The 14,370-nt window shown below is 40.4% G+C and overlaps 1 protein-coding gene and 1 long non-coding RNA gene across 2 annotated transcripts; both read right to left on the bottom strand.

Annotated features, from left to right (window-relative positions):
- Positions 1-733: 733 nt before the first annotated feature.
- Positions 734-3,245, bottom strand: LOC127138947 (dynein axonemal heavy chain 2-like). The gene is made up of 2 exons (XM_051075602.1): positions 2,962-3,245; positions 734-1,405 (listed from the first exon to the last, which is right to left on the bottom strand). The coding sequence occupies exons 1-2, from the start codon at positions 3,156-3,158 to the stop codon at positions 1,318-1,320; spliced, it is 285 nt and encodes a 94-aa protein (XP_050931559.1). The 5' UTR covers positions 3,159-3,245; the 3' UTR covers positions 734-1,317.
- Positions 3,246-3,834: 589 nt separating this feature from the next.
- LOC108902151 (uncharacterized) lies at positions 3,835-12,448 on the bottom strand. Its single transcript, XR_001964014.2, has 3 exons — positions 12,260-12,448; positions 4,983-5,146; positions 3,835-3,981 (listed from the first exon to the last, which is right to left on the bottom strand). It is a non-coding gene; the product is annotated as an uncharacterized LOC108902151 (long non-coding RNA).
- Between the last annotated feature and the right edge of the window lie 1,922 nt (positions 12,449-14,370).

The following is a 14,370-nucleotide window of genomic DNA, read 5'->3' as shown; positions in this document are numbered from 1 at the left end:
AAGGTGTGCTCCACCTGATGGATGGTCACTCACATACATCAATCAGCCACAGCATTAAATTCACTAACAGGTGATTGATCATCTCAGTGCAATGCAATGTTCTGCTGGGAAACCTTGGGACGCTGACCTCCCAAGTCCCCAAATCCCAATTCGATTGAGTATCTGTATGCCGGAACAAGCCAGACACATGGAGGCCCCAAACCCCACCTATATTCTGGTGCCAGACACCAGCAAACACCCCCACAGGACCCATGTCCATGCCCTAACGGGCCAGAGCTGTTTGGGTGGCACAAGGGAGACCTACACATTACTGGGCAGGTGTTTTCAATGTTGTGGCTGATCAATGTATACAAGCATGCACATAAACACATCCATATAAACATACACATGCATACGTGCTCTCATGCACAGCTTTCATGCTATAATGAGGACAGGATCAGACACAAAATGCCCTTAATGACCTAAGCTCATACACACACACACACACACACACACACACACACACACACACCTCATACACTACATACACACAAAGACACACGCACACATGAATCTTTTCTAGCCCCTTGACCCAAGCTGACAGCACCCTGTGTTCTCTCCCCACTGTAAAGAGAGGTCCAGTGATAATGAAGCCAGAATGGAGCGTTCAGACAGAATTACAGCTGGAACGCTGCCAGAGCCCCATCACTGTGTGTGTGTGTGTGTGTGTGTGTGTGTGTGTGTCAGTGTGAGCGTGTGTGCGTGCATCAGTGGTTGGACAGAGGAGAACAATAGGTGTGTGTCTGTGCAGCCAGGCAGAGTGATGGATAAATACACCTTTAATAACAGACCAGTGAGTCAGTACAGAGACAGGCCTGCAGCTGTTGGACCGGCTGAAGAGAGTAGAAAGGATTAGTGTTGATCAGGCTGTACGTTTGTTTTGCTACCTCTTTAAAAACCGTTGTCTTTTTAATACCATTATTCCAGACTCAGCATATACTTTTCGTCTCGTTTTATTCAAGACTACTCTTCCTCCAAACAGCACGTCTCAATATTATTGATCCCAGCGGCTCGTTATTATTTTATTCTGTTTACCCACTTTATTAAGTGAGATAAAAGGAAGGCAGCAAGTAAAGATGTGCAACACTATAACAAGTGAGAGGTTTAGAATTATATGTTGTGATTTGGGAAAGAATGAATTAACACACAAAAGTACTGCTAGCCTGGAAAGAACTTGGTTTGGAAAATGATGTTTGAGGAATGTATCCATGCTCTGTGAGTGTGTGTGTGTGTGTGTGTGCGGTTGGCACCTTCTCCCACAGTGTTGATACACTGGCGTCATAGATGCAGTGGAAGGTCTCCTCCAAGCTGGATGACGTCTCCACTAAAGCCTTTGATCACTTTCTCCAGCTCCTCCAGGGACGAACTAACGCACAAACAAACACACAGTTTTAGAAGGCAATCTGTCATCTTAACCGCCACTTATACTGGAAATTTGGTTGTCATTCTAATCTAATCTGGGTTTACTGGAATTGTTTAGTGTTTCAATCATGTTTTTGGAATAACATGATAATAATAAAAAAATCTAAATGGAATCTGTTGGCAGTTCTCAGTCACATCTCCAACTTTATTCCACATCTCCTGGATTATTAATGTTGTTTACTTTTATTTATGAAAGCCTACCTCTGAGTATTCTATCAGTCTTCAAATTGACAACATGTGGCACACACACACACCTCAGGACCTTTTAAATTTTACACTTCACTGAGTATGAAAATATGTTTGCAAACTTGATATCGACCACAGCCTCTTCATTCCCCATTACTATAACAAAAAAGTTCAGGCTTTAACACACAAACACAGGAGACTGTAATATCTACCAGAACACAACTGTTCACGAACAAGCAAATTTAGTCATTTGCAGACACACACTTTTTGCAGCTAAAAAGAGTACTGGCAATTCCAATAAGAAGAGGGACATAGTTGTCTACATCCTTCTTAGTCAATAGCAGCAAATAAACCCTGTGATGTGTGGACAATTTGTGGATGACACTAATAGATTTTTTTTTTTTTATCATCTTAGATATCATATCACCTTGAAGGCAGAAGATCTTCACATTGTAGTTTATTATTTATTTTTTTAATCTAGCAAAAATACATTATACAGTAAAATGAAAATATTTTAAAATAATATCAATAAAAATATTATAACTAGATGCAATAGTTCCATCTAAATATTATGGTGTTGTTTTTGTTTTAGGAGCTCAATTACTCATATGGCTTCATAGCTTAATCATGTGATTACACCTGAATCAAGTCACAACAAAAAATCCCAAAGACTTCAATTCATCTTGCCCTTTGTAAATAAGAAATAGCATTTTATCCGCTCTGTCACCAGCGTGCCCCAGCCTTAAATCTTTTGAGAGCGGTTGGTTAGAAACAAACTGAGTGGACACGAGTGCCTGTGTGGATTTGTGTAAGTGATTAAATGGAAAAAAGCGAGGACTAAGTGTTCCTGTCAGTGTTCATCAGGGTGCCACTGTGTCTTTATTTCCCAGGCTGAAATAATCTGACTGTCCACGTGGTGGTGCTAGCACTCTGCAACCATGAGGAGAGTCAGCAGGGAGTTGAAGTGGCCTCCATCAGATGAGTGCAGCCGCAGTGCGCTCTCTCAGGAAAACAAAATCTGTTGTCATGTCAGTGAACTATATGCATTTGGACACAAATACACACCTTCATCTATTTTAAGTAAAGCAGTGTACATTTTAAGTAAAAATACAATAAAACTTTATGGTGCATTTTTGTATTGCAGCTTAGTTTGGGTTCATCTGAAGAGAAACATACTGTAACACATAAATATACAAATTGTTATACCCATATACGATAAGCTGTGGAAGAAGAATATATGTATGTGTATGTATGTGTGTGTGTGTGTGTGTGTGTGTGTGTGTGTGTGTCTGTGTGTGTGTTGCAGTGTCTCACTTGAAGAAGGGCTGGTTGACAGCAGCATCACAGAAGTAGTCATTGATGTATGTGGTTAGAAGACGCCTGTCCCAGTCATCTGTGACGTGACCTCCATAGTTGACCCCAGCAATGAGGTACTTGAGTGCATCCCAGGGAATCTCCTCATACTCATTCAGGTACAGACTCAGCAGACTCTCACTCACCTGGGGTTGCATCAAGAAGATGATTTTAACAGACTGACTTTGAAATGCAAGACAACACACTGAGGCCAAGTGAAATGGTTCTTCTGCAGAGAGTAGACAGAAACAGTAAAGATGGAGAGACAGGCATTTTGACAGTGTACTACTGTTCAGTACTGTTCAGTGTCATGCACTTGAACTAGATTGTCATTATCCATTAGTCTAATTGGCCTTTACTCTGACAGGGTATAAAATGGTCTCTCTGCTTGACTTAAGCTTCTATTTGTTATTTAGAGCAGATTACTAAGAACATCAGCCATGCATAAATGTCACTCAGTCACCACCACCATAATCACAACCACATCCTGACCATCTTCAGTATAACATTCACTAGCACTGATGGTAGACCACCTGATGGGAGATACGGCAGTAGCTGTTACTGTTTAACTGTGTACCTTTAGCATCAGATCACAGTCAGAATTGACTGTCATGTTCATTCATGTTGGATTTCACACCCTAAGGGCAATAGGGGGCAGTATTACCACTATGAGGGGAGCTATGTTTGGGATTGTGTCACTGCCTTCCATAAATGTACGTGTTTCAATTTAAAATTCCATATGTTCATATGTGTTTTTATTTTGAGCATCAAGATAAGCACATGTCATTTTAATGGTTTGTGTACACGGGCGAAGAGCTGAAATTTGAGAGGAGCTATTGCACCTTTACAGTAGCTGATCCATCATCTTGTCCAACCCAGGCATCCAGGATGTGGATCCTAGATGTGGAGACCTTCCAACTCCCTAGATGTGGTCTTAGTATTTACAACTCCGTGCTGGAGTGATGTGTAATATACACAAACCTGATGAAAAAGATGACAGGAAACATGAGGAGCAAGAGAGGACTAAAATGTGCCACAAAGGTTTCCAACCCAGGATGAAACGAGGGATGTGCTTTAATAAGGTATGAGTCTCAACCACTGAGTCACCAGGATGCTTTTTATTCTCTTGCATGTTTTTGAGTGACAAGGGGTACTTTAAGTAGGTGCTATCTTTGGCTTTATCCAAGCCTACTGACCTGATGACTCAATCAGGTGAACAATGCATATTACAGAGTACAGAGAGTCTAGCCATTTCCTTTCTAGCAAGGTAATTGAAAGAATTCAAAAACAATGAGGAACTGACACTTGGCAGGATCAGTTCTTGCCTGGTAGACATGTAGCATGTGTTAGACTTTCAGCAGAAGCATGTTTCATATAGTCAGTATAAAATGACTGATTTAGAATAATTGCGCTGCTAAAATACAGTCAGAAAAGAGGAAAGGGATAATTTGATCTTTATATGGTATGAAGCTGGCAGTTGGTTATGTGCCACTCGTACCAAAGCCATTATAACTGTTATGCATCTAAGTCACAGAAGAGGGAAGACATGGAAGGGTGAAAATAAATCAAAGGAAAGACAATAAAAATCGACTTTCCCAAACAAACAAATTGCTTGATGTATAACAGTGACATTTCCCTAGTTACGGAGAGGCGTGTCTGAAAAGCAACAAACCATAGAAACTGACAGTCGGGCCTCCACTGGTTTAATAAACAGCTGCAAATCATGCTGATGAGCATGAGAGAGCTGGGAAACAGTGGGTCGATACAAGGAGTGAAGGATTCATCTGAATAAACCAAATCAATCAAATATTCATCAAGTATTTGTGCACTTTGTCAACCACAAATGACACTTCAGCCTAAAACAAGCACTTGTGGGAAACAATAATAATAATAAAAATACACTGCTAACACACAGAACGAATCAGAGACAGAAGAGCAGGGAGTAGGATGGAGCAATTGGTATTGTACCATTTCTAACAAACCTTTTCGTTCATGCTCTTGGTGATGGGGGTCTGTTCCTGGCCCAGAGAGAGAGTGTGGAAGTGCTTGCTCATGCCAGAGGCTTCAGCCAGCTGCAGCAGGGCCCAGGTGGGGTCCACCCCAGGAGACCGAACAAAGATCAGAGGAGTCCTGCTGGTGGATTACTCTACAATGCGAAGAGAGGACAGAGATAGAAGAGTCAGCAAGGAGAAAGAAAGTGAGAATGGATGAGCCAACACAGTGTAACTCACTTGACACCTAGCAGTAACTCTGTGATGGGGTTTTGATAGATTCCTCAAGTGAGCGACAATCAAATAGAATTACACAAGAGATGCATGAAACATTTGTTTAATCTAAAGCAGATACAGTTCTCAACTTAAACTCAATAACTGAGTATTACAGCACCATTGTGGCATCGCCTCAGTCTCTGGTGGCCATTTTAGCCATTAGAGTCAATCAAACAGGGGCTTATGGTGAAGTGTGTGTGGGTGGGAGGGCTCAGTCAGAGAGCCAGACAGACACACACACACGCACAGAAAAAGAAAGCGAGACAGCCACACTGAGAAGGAGAACGAGACAGAAGAAGCAACAGGGATTGATGGGATAACAGCTGACACTCACAGCCTGTGGAGAGACAGAGAGCGGGCAGCTCCACAAAGCAAGAGCTGAGATTGTTAACAATGAAGGAGGTGACGCACAAGGAGATGTGGTTCTGACGCAGAGAGTACAACATCAACAGCTTGTGCAGCTCATTACAGCTATTCTTCGAATCACCTAGAAAGAAGAGCAAGAGGCAGGAAGGGTAAAGTCAGGGAACAGGGGTGATGGGAGACAGTTGGTAGATAAGAGGGAGAAATGGGTGGATAAAGTGACGTAAAGCAAGAGAGGGCAGGTGAGAAATTACTGAGAAGGAACTAGGTGGAAAGAGCTGAGAGTACTTAATATAAGGAGTGAAAGGAGAAAGAGACACAGGTAAGAAAGAAGGATTTAATGTATGTTGTCATTAAGAACAGGTAACCGTGAAACTTTTGTCAAACTTGCCGAGTTAAGACAAGTCATGAATCATGGCCCTACATCATTAACTGAACTAGATAAACACTAGACTCTACTCTAAGCTGAAGGGAGAGGAAATCTTGGCAGCAGCAAAATCCTCCTGTGATCACATTAATATTGAGCTCAACTTTGTCAAATCTAATTCCCACTGATGGAATAAAGCAACAGAAGTGAGTGACAGATATCCACAAACCCATACACCCTCTTGCTCTCTGCTCTTTTCAGTGAGTCAGCCATGAATAGATCCTCAGTTGTAAGAAAAAGCAAAGGAGCCGACCTGTTCTCATCATCACCAGGGTATAATATATACACACTGCAGGGGGCTGTTTTCTTAATCAAATACAGAAAGCATACAGTTGTTTTCAATTGTCACTGTCACACTTAAACAAAACCATGAAACAGTACACAGCAGGAAAAGCATGATGAAGACACCGACACAATCAAGCTGCCTTCCTCATACACTCGTACACCCACCCTCACACCTGACTTCACCTCAACTTCATTGTTACTATTGGGAAATATATTCTGGCTGCGGCAGGAAAATAATAAAAACCTCCAACAACACATACAATCCTAGTGGCAAAGCAAAGGTTCCTGTGTCAGAGGTACTGTCTAGAGGAAGTGGATGGAAAAGTTAGGCGGCTTATCTTAGCTCTGTGATGTTGTCCAAACTAATTTCTATGACACAGACTTACTGTTAAAAGTGTGAACAGTGTGAATGAAGCAGTTGCATTTAAGGAGAAAAGCTTAAGTTCTGCACAGTTCTACACTGGAATTCACAGTGGAAAGAGTTTTGGGCTATTAAGTGTGTTCCAAGTCTTTGAAAAAAAAAAAAAAAAATTTTGTCCTGCTGGATTATATTAAATTGAATAGGATGCATACACACTGTTTGTGTCTGTGTTTTCTTACAAGTCCTCCTTGGAGGAAGAAGCTGGACTCGTCCATGTTGACTTGGCACACAGCTGGAAACTCAACAGCAGCTTGTGGAACTCAAACAGACAATGGCAAGTGTACCTGCATAAGATGTATACACACCTAGTGTTACCTCCATTCACTGAGAAAAATCACTAGGAGTCTTCAGAAAACAGTCGTTCCAAGCGTTGCAAATATTTAATGCTAATTAATCCAAATGTAACTGACTCATTCAAATCCAACCAAACCAAAGCAAATCCAACCCTGGAACTATGTCACAAAACTGTATCATGAAGTTTTAAGCCTGATACTGTAAGTTCCTGCAGATATGTAGCAACTAATTGGGAAGGTATAGGGAACAATTTCTACATGAGTGTACCATCATTGGACATGCAGCGTAGTTTAATAGTGCTGTCCAGGGTTTAATAATGTGGATGCAGATTCATACTGGAAGTGCAAAAGCTTTTGCTGTAATTTTGAGAACAAGCTGACTAAGAACAAAGTCAGAGCTATTCTAAAAGTTTGATCCCAGCAGAGAGCTTAGGAGAGGCTGAGTGAGGGGAAAGAAAGAAAGGTAGAAAGGACGAGGAAAGGAACAAAGGGGAAGCAGTTAATAGTTTGGAGGATCTAGGAATAAAAAATTTATAGGGTAAAATAAGGTTCCTTCAGTCCATCCGTCAGCATTGCTGCAGTGGAAATTAGTCTCTGCTCTAGTCTACCATCCACCTCCACAGTGCACCTCTACAATACCCAGTTGTATTAAATAGCCATTGTCTCTCTCTGAATCTTGGGTTGTTTCTATGTTGAACAGTCTATAAAAAGAGTACAATGTATCCATCTGTAACAGAGTATCATGTGCGTAAAGTTTTCATTTGTCTCATGATATACATTAATGTCTTCTAAGTTATAATTGAATGTTTACTAACCCTGCCTTAGCTCTCCTCTTCCCCTCTGTCTCTGTCTTTAAACATTTTTTCTACCGACCTCAGCACTCCTTTCCCCACATTTTTTTTTCTCTCATCACTCTTCCTTTCCTCTACATCCCTCTGCTATGGCTCCTTACCATTTCTCGCCCTCTGTCCTTTGCTTATTATTTGTCTTCTTTCTCCCTACTCCCTTACCTTATTTCTCTTCTTTCCTCCTACTCCTTACATGCTCACCACTCTGTCAGCCCAGCCCCTCTTTTGTTAATTACCCCTTCATCTCCCCCTGTCCTCCTACTGTCTCTCAGATCCTCATTTCCCTCTACTCACACACTTTGTCCTATCTTCCTCTTTCTCTGCCAGAATCAATCCAATTCAATTCAGACTCACAGATAATTACAAACATTAAGAACAATCATAATCCATAATACCAAAAATCTCCAGCATTGCTGTCAATTTTCCATCCTTAGGCTCAACAAACTCCTCAAATGCCACATCTTCTAGCTGAGGGGAACTGGTTTATCACTGCAAGAGACCCCTTTCACATTACAAACTGTCACCTGACCCACTGACAATAGAAAAACACTGATTAGTGCAGCTTTAAGAAATACCATTATATATCATTTTTGCAACTAATTATCACACAACTGTACCAGCATTAAAACTAATGTCACTGTGACACAATTTTAACACTACCTACCACTACCAAGCATAACATATTCAAATGCACTGCAGGGATAACTATAACCAAGTCATATGCATATAAAATAAATGCACTGTAATATTGCCAATGTTTCACAACCATTTAACTAATCATACATAAGCTTTTTTGTCTTTTTTTCAGAGTTTCACAATGAGGGGAGCATAAATTATGTAAATTTTGGGTAAACACGCTATTTAAATGAACTTTGTTGTATTTTATGAGAGTTGTAGAGATAGTTCTACTACTGCTACTGCCACAATGGATGGGTGGATGGATGGACAAAGAAACAGAGAGGGTCATCGATTATTGGCAAGTCAGAAGGAACAGACGACCGGGCTATTAGACAAATACATCACTCTGAAACACTGCAGCTGCAATCTATAACTGCCACAACTCAATTGTCCCTAAATGTCACGCTGTGGCTACATTGTGAACCAGCAGCTGAATGAAGTGGGGGCAACGAAGCAGAGCAAAGGCCGAGAGAGAGAGAGAGAAAGAGAGAGAGAGAGAGAGAGAGAGAATGAAAGGTCAGAAAGACCAAAGAGGAAGAAACTGTCTGAATGGCACACACTGGGAAGAAATTGGCCAGAGAAAGGAAAAAAGAGAGAGAGGGGAGGTCCTGTGGAGACGAAGGACATTTTGAAAAGAGGGAGGATGAGAGTGATTGTGACCTAAAGATCGGGATGGACAAGTACTGAGGTGACTTACCCTCTCATTCTTCTTTACCTAAAACCCTCTCTCTCCCTGTTTGATAGTACATAAATCTTTGCAGCCATCTCTCTGAGACGACACATTCAGGACTTCAAGGAACACACTGCACTTTAGAGTCACTTTGTTGATAAAATGTGACAGACTTCAGCTACACAAGAAACTTTTCCCTTCCTACATGAAACTTCCTACATTGTATAAATTAGAGCTAAATTTACCAACATAAGTCATGTATTTGACTTAGAAATGACAAATAATTGATTTGTGTTTCTTCCCTGATCAGAACACAGAAAAAGTACATTACATTTTAGTACTGTTTCTAGAGTTATGAGACTTGTAAATAATTTAAGGGTGACAGAGGGTGTCAATCTTTAATTCTGGTGGTGTGATGACCTTTCTTTACATCTGCAACACAGTTTATGCCATACAATGTCCTGTTTATTTGCTTCACAGACAGTAATCAGAAGTAAAGGATCTGTTACGCATAAGCCAACATTATTCACCACAAAGACGTTGTTGAGCTTTGGTGTCTACAGTCTTATTAGTTGCGGAGAAATCAAATAAGCAAAACACTGGCCATAATAATGGAATATCAACAAAAGTGAGTAATGGGAAATTATAGAGTTATTTAGTCACACATGGTGTGAAATCCTAAGTTTGTCATTTCATTATTCATAATTTCAAAATGAACTCATTTTATTCAATGAAGCATTTTACTTGAGCTTGAGCTCTTGTTAAAATATTACTAATGTAAACTGCTCACGTAAATGCAGCTGCAGAAAAGAGGAGAAGACACAAAATGCCACACAGACCATATACACACATGAAAAGAGTTAAGCTTCGAAAGAGTTTAGAGAGTAAAGGAAAACAGAAGTCAGAGTAGTTTTGGAAAACAGGAAGGATATATTAGCCCCTGTAAACTTTCTTTGTAGCTTTGCCTGACTTTCCACTATTGATGTCTTATCTGATATTCAGTCAAAGTAAATCCCTTCAAATTTCAAGAGCCCTCTTCAAATATGCCCATAATGCACTTCACTGCAATGCATCTGCTGGTGGCAGTTCAAGACAATCTGGTTTCCATTAAAGTAAAAAGGCCTGAACATGAGCTCATGCTCTGGTGTTAAGGCAACATGTTTTCAATGCACTGATTACTTTCCTTAACCTGCTAATACTTGAGGCTTAACTGCTTTAAAGAGACATAATGAAATGTTAGGTGAAAGAACAAGGGAGATAGCAGCAGCACAGGCACCATGGGTGATTGCCTGGAGTGGCAAATGGAGGTAGGGCAAACTGAAGCTCCATCAGTTTCTGCCCCCTGCTCAAAGCATTCTGTGAAAACTCTCAGCTGCTCCAAGTTTTCTGTTTGTTGTTCCCCACTCACTCACACTGAGGAAAAAAGACCTGCTCTATATTGCTCCATAGAAAATACAGCAATCCAGTAGTACCACAACAGGGCAAAGTAAAATCAATGGAAACAATTAATCAGAGGCAAACAGCCACATAATTGCCCCAGTGCTAGCACAAATTCAGTTGTCATAAAAACCACATTGGGGTGGGGAGCTTTATTTCTGACAGCAATGTAAAACAGAGCAGGCACTCCTGATGCAAAGGTAGGCAAACACAGTCCACACGAGAGGGAACAGATTCCCCAAAAAGTTTTTAGTACCCACAATGATAAAGGCTTTTCATCTGTGTTTAAATTCCACACACACATACACACACACACAATCAATGTGAGCTCATCTACACTATCAACTAGGGAACACCAACAGATACAATAGGAGGACAAATTTCACTCTGCATTATATTTTGATGCAGGCTTGTGAGAGGGAGTGATATCAAGAGAGAACACTGAGGAGCTTACTTTGAAAAAGCTCTACACTGCTCATATACACTTGTGTCTCTATTACAACAACAATGGAACCCATTCATAAGTTTCATTCATTTCTCAGTCTGTTCAGGCTCAACTAAGTCCCATGTTAACATTTTAAATTGTCACCCTGTAGCTTCTGTGCACACATTACCTGTACTGCTGTTACAAAATAGCTGCTGAAGGTGAAAAGCTGAAAATGAGCATCAGTAGCAATGTATGGATGGAACTGGCAGCAAAACATAACATTCTGAAGTGTGCAAATAGGCTGACCTGTTTGTACAGTTGTATTACATATCATCAGATGAAAACAAAAATAAAAGACACTCAATAACCATGGTTTTGCCCCAGAAAAGAAACTATGCAACACTGAAAACAACAATATCTAACCTGTCTAGACTGGTCTAATGAGTACTCTGGCTAATTCAAGTCAACACTTTGCATCTATTCATCCTTGATCCACTTCAGAGCTTGGCATTGAGAATCCACCATCATCTGCCATCTTGAAAGGAGAAAGCTACACAAGTAATTTACACTACTGATGTCTGTGCATAACACTTAAAGCACAGAGCACACAATAGTAAGATATGGATAAGAAAGCCAAATGAAGAACAACCATTCCAAAAATGGCACACTGCAGAGAAAAGAGAAGAAAAAAGAAAAGGAAACCTATGGTGTAGTATCCAGAGAACCATGAAAGATCCAAACTGGAATGTAAGGAGACACAGTCAGACATGAATAAGCTTTTAGAGGTGAGATGTGTCAACATAAAAGATGTTTACATTAAACTTGCTTCATAATAAAAGCTAAAATCATTTATTGACTTCCTCTCCTCTGTTCACTGCTTCTACATGCTGTCACTAAATTGAATATTAGTGCATATTTCTGTGACTCTGACACTTAAGACTTTGAGGTTATGCCTCTGTTTGCTTCACTGATATCTGTTCATATTGTGAACAAGAAATGCAAGAAGGCCAGTGTTACCCACAGTGCAACTATGAAAGCTGTTTGCTTAATTGCAAAGTGTCTTTGCCTTAGTGTGCTCACAGGACTACAGCTAATCTCAGTCAATAAACCCTTAATAACAACTTGAGCGTAAAATGTACTGACCGTTGACACAGCAGAGAGGCATCCGTGAGCAGGCCTCTAGTCCCTCACTGCTTTTGGGTTGGACAGGAAATAGAACCATGGTGAACATCTCTAACTCCTGCACCTGGGGAGAGGGCACAGAGAGCACGGGGCAGTAAAACAAGTGCGTGCTGTATAATCGGACTGGTTGTCCCATAAAAACAACAATTCTGGCTCATTGTCAGGTCCAACATTTTGTCCTTGTCAAAGTTAACTGTGACATTTTGCTTTAGTTAATCTGCAAAAAACCTCAAGGGCACACGGACCAGGGAACACAGGAACGCTGTAAATATCTTTTCTCAGTTACTTTCTTTCATAGCTATCAGCTTGATTCATTTCCTACTCTAAGTTGTGCTCATAAGGACAGACATCTTTTCTTGTTTTGTGACCTTCTTTGTGATTTTCCCCAAATCACCCCACTGCTTTGTGTTTTATGTGTTTTTATCTGTTTCTTTCCAGTGGCTCTATGGTTACAGGATTGTGAACATCAAGATGAATATTTAGCTCAGTGAGTCAGAGGGGAGACATTTCACCTGGGTGCTGGCAAACTTTATCATATTTTTCAGTACTTGAGAAAATTATTTCCCACAAATCACATCTCCCCTTTGGTAAACAGCATCTAATTAAAAAAAAAGAGGAAAACTTAAGGTGATATTACTGTGAATGTGTGACTTTGAATCTCGACTTCTTTACAGTGAATTCTCACCTGCTGTAATCCTCTTTCAAAAGCCAATAAATAAATAGAAGAATTGCAAAATAAAAATAAACAAATCATAAGAAAGGGGAAGGAAGAGGGAATTTTAATGAGATGTCACATGCAAACAAAACCCATGACAAATATGTCAGATGTATGAGGTGTGTGCACAGGTAAAATGATAGATTTAAGGGATGTGTATCTATATTCCAATAAAAATGGTTTAAAGGAATTCAAACCTAATTTTAGCTCATCATTCAGATGACATTTTTGCTTCTAGTCCTACAGAGATAATGGCATTAATTCAACAATTTGACCATAATATGCAAATTATGATGGTAAAAAAATAAACCGCAGGTTGAATATATTACAAATGTTCCTTTAGGTACCAAGATAAAGAAAACAGGGTATTTCTTCCTCCCCTCTCCGTTTCGCTCTACGCATGGTGTGACTGTACACAGTCTCTACTTGTCAGGTTTTACTCTGCTCATTTTTAGGGCACAGTTCTCCCATTTTCTCTGTGTTTCTTTGCCACACTCCCAATCTCCTCTCTGTCAAGCCCAAATGGCTCTGTCTCCCTGCATCTCTCCTTTCAATTTCCTTCCCTTATTCATCCCTTCATCCTGTGCTGCGGCTGTCTCTCTCCCAGCTGGCTCTTGGCCCCCGCCCAGGTGGGCTCTTTGCCCTGGAGGATCACGACAGCCTGCATCACTGTCTCCACCAGTGCTGGGGGACGGCCATGGGGTTTGATCTTTGTCATGTCCTTTTTATTCAGAGACTCCACAGCAAATGAGAAAGACCAGAAAATAGGTGAATAGATGACGGCAGGGTGCACAGTTGGTATACTTACAGAGCCACGTTTATTAACTTTTTTCTGGTAAATGAAGAGCCAGACATTTAGAGAGTCACAAATTCTGCTGGCTTCTCTTTACATGAGCTGTTATGGCTGTTTTGACCCCTGAATACAACATCCTCTCGCCTCAGGCAATAAATTGTGAGAAAATTCTAATCCTAGTGCTGTCAAAGAATAAACATTTTATTATTTATCATTCAGAGTTGGCTACATTGTGAAATATCAGAATTTCAGCATTTCACTTTTAGCAACTATGCTGTCTTTAACTGAAGAGGCAGCATTGGTGAAGTACAGTGTTGTACTATGTTGTACTATGTAGTGACAATGATTTACCAGTTACAGATCTGGTCAGTTACAGATCTCCATCTGAATTACAATTATGAACAAACACAATCTATCTTAACCAATAACACACAAATCATTGTGTTGTTCTTGTCCATATTGAATACATCATTCAAACCATTCGCAGTGTTGCTTGGAAGTTAGCAAACATGAAGTCCAGTCAATGAAACAAGATTGGTGTTATGGGCTGGAGCTACAGTGACT

Source organism: Lates calcarifer, linkage group LG14 (assembly GCF_001640805.2).
Source record: "Lates calcarifer isolate ASB-BC8 linkage group LG14, TLL_Latcal_v3, whole genome shotgun sequence".
In the NCBI taxonomy this organism is placed as follows: Eukaryota; Metazoa; Chordata; class Actinopteri; family Centropomidae; genus Lates; species Lates calcarifer.
The sequence above is the reverse complement of the archived record's forward strand: the minus strand, read 5'-3'. Positions and strand labels throughout refer to the sequence as shown.

What these genes read in the sequence shown, in the direction of transcription:
- LOC127138947 (XM_051075602.1), bottom strand. Translation starts at nt 3,158, where the DNA reads ATGCAACCCCAGGTGAGTGAGAGTCTGCTGAGTCTGTACCTGAATGAG. An exon ending in GTCAACCAGCCCTTCTTCAA is followed by an intron (nt 1,406 to 2,961) that starts GTGAGACACTGC and finishes TTTGTGCGTTAG; the next exon opens with TTCGTCCCTGGAGGAGCTGG.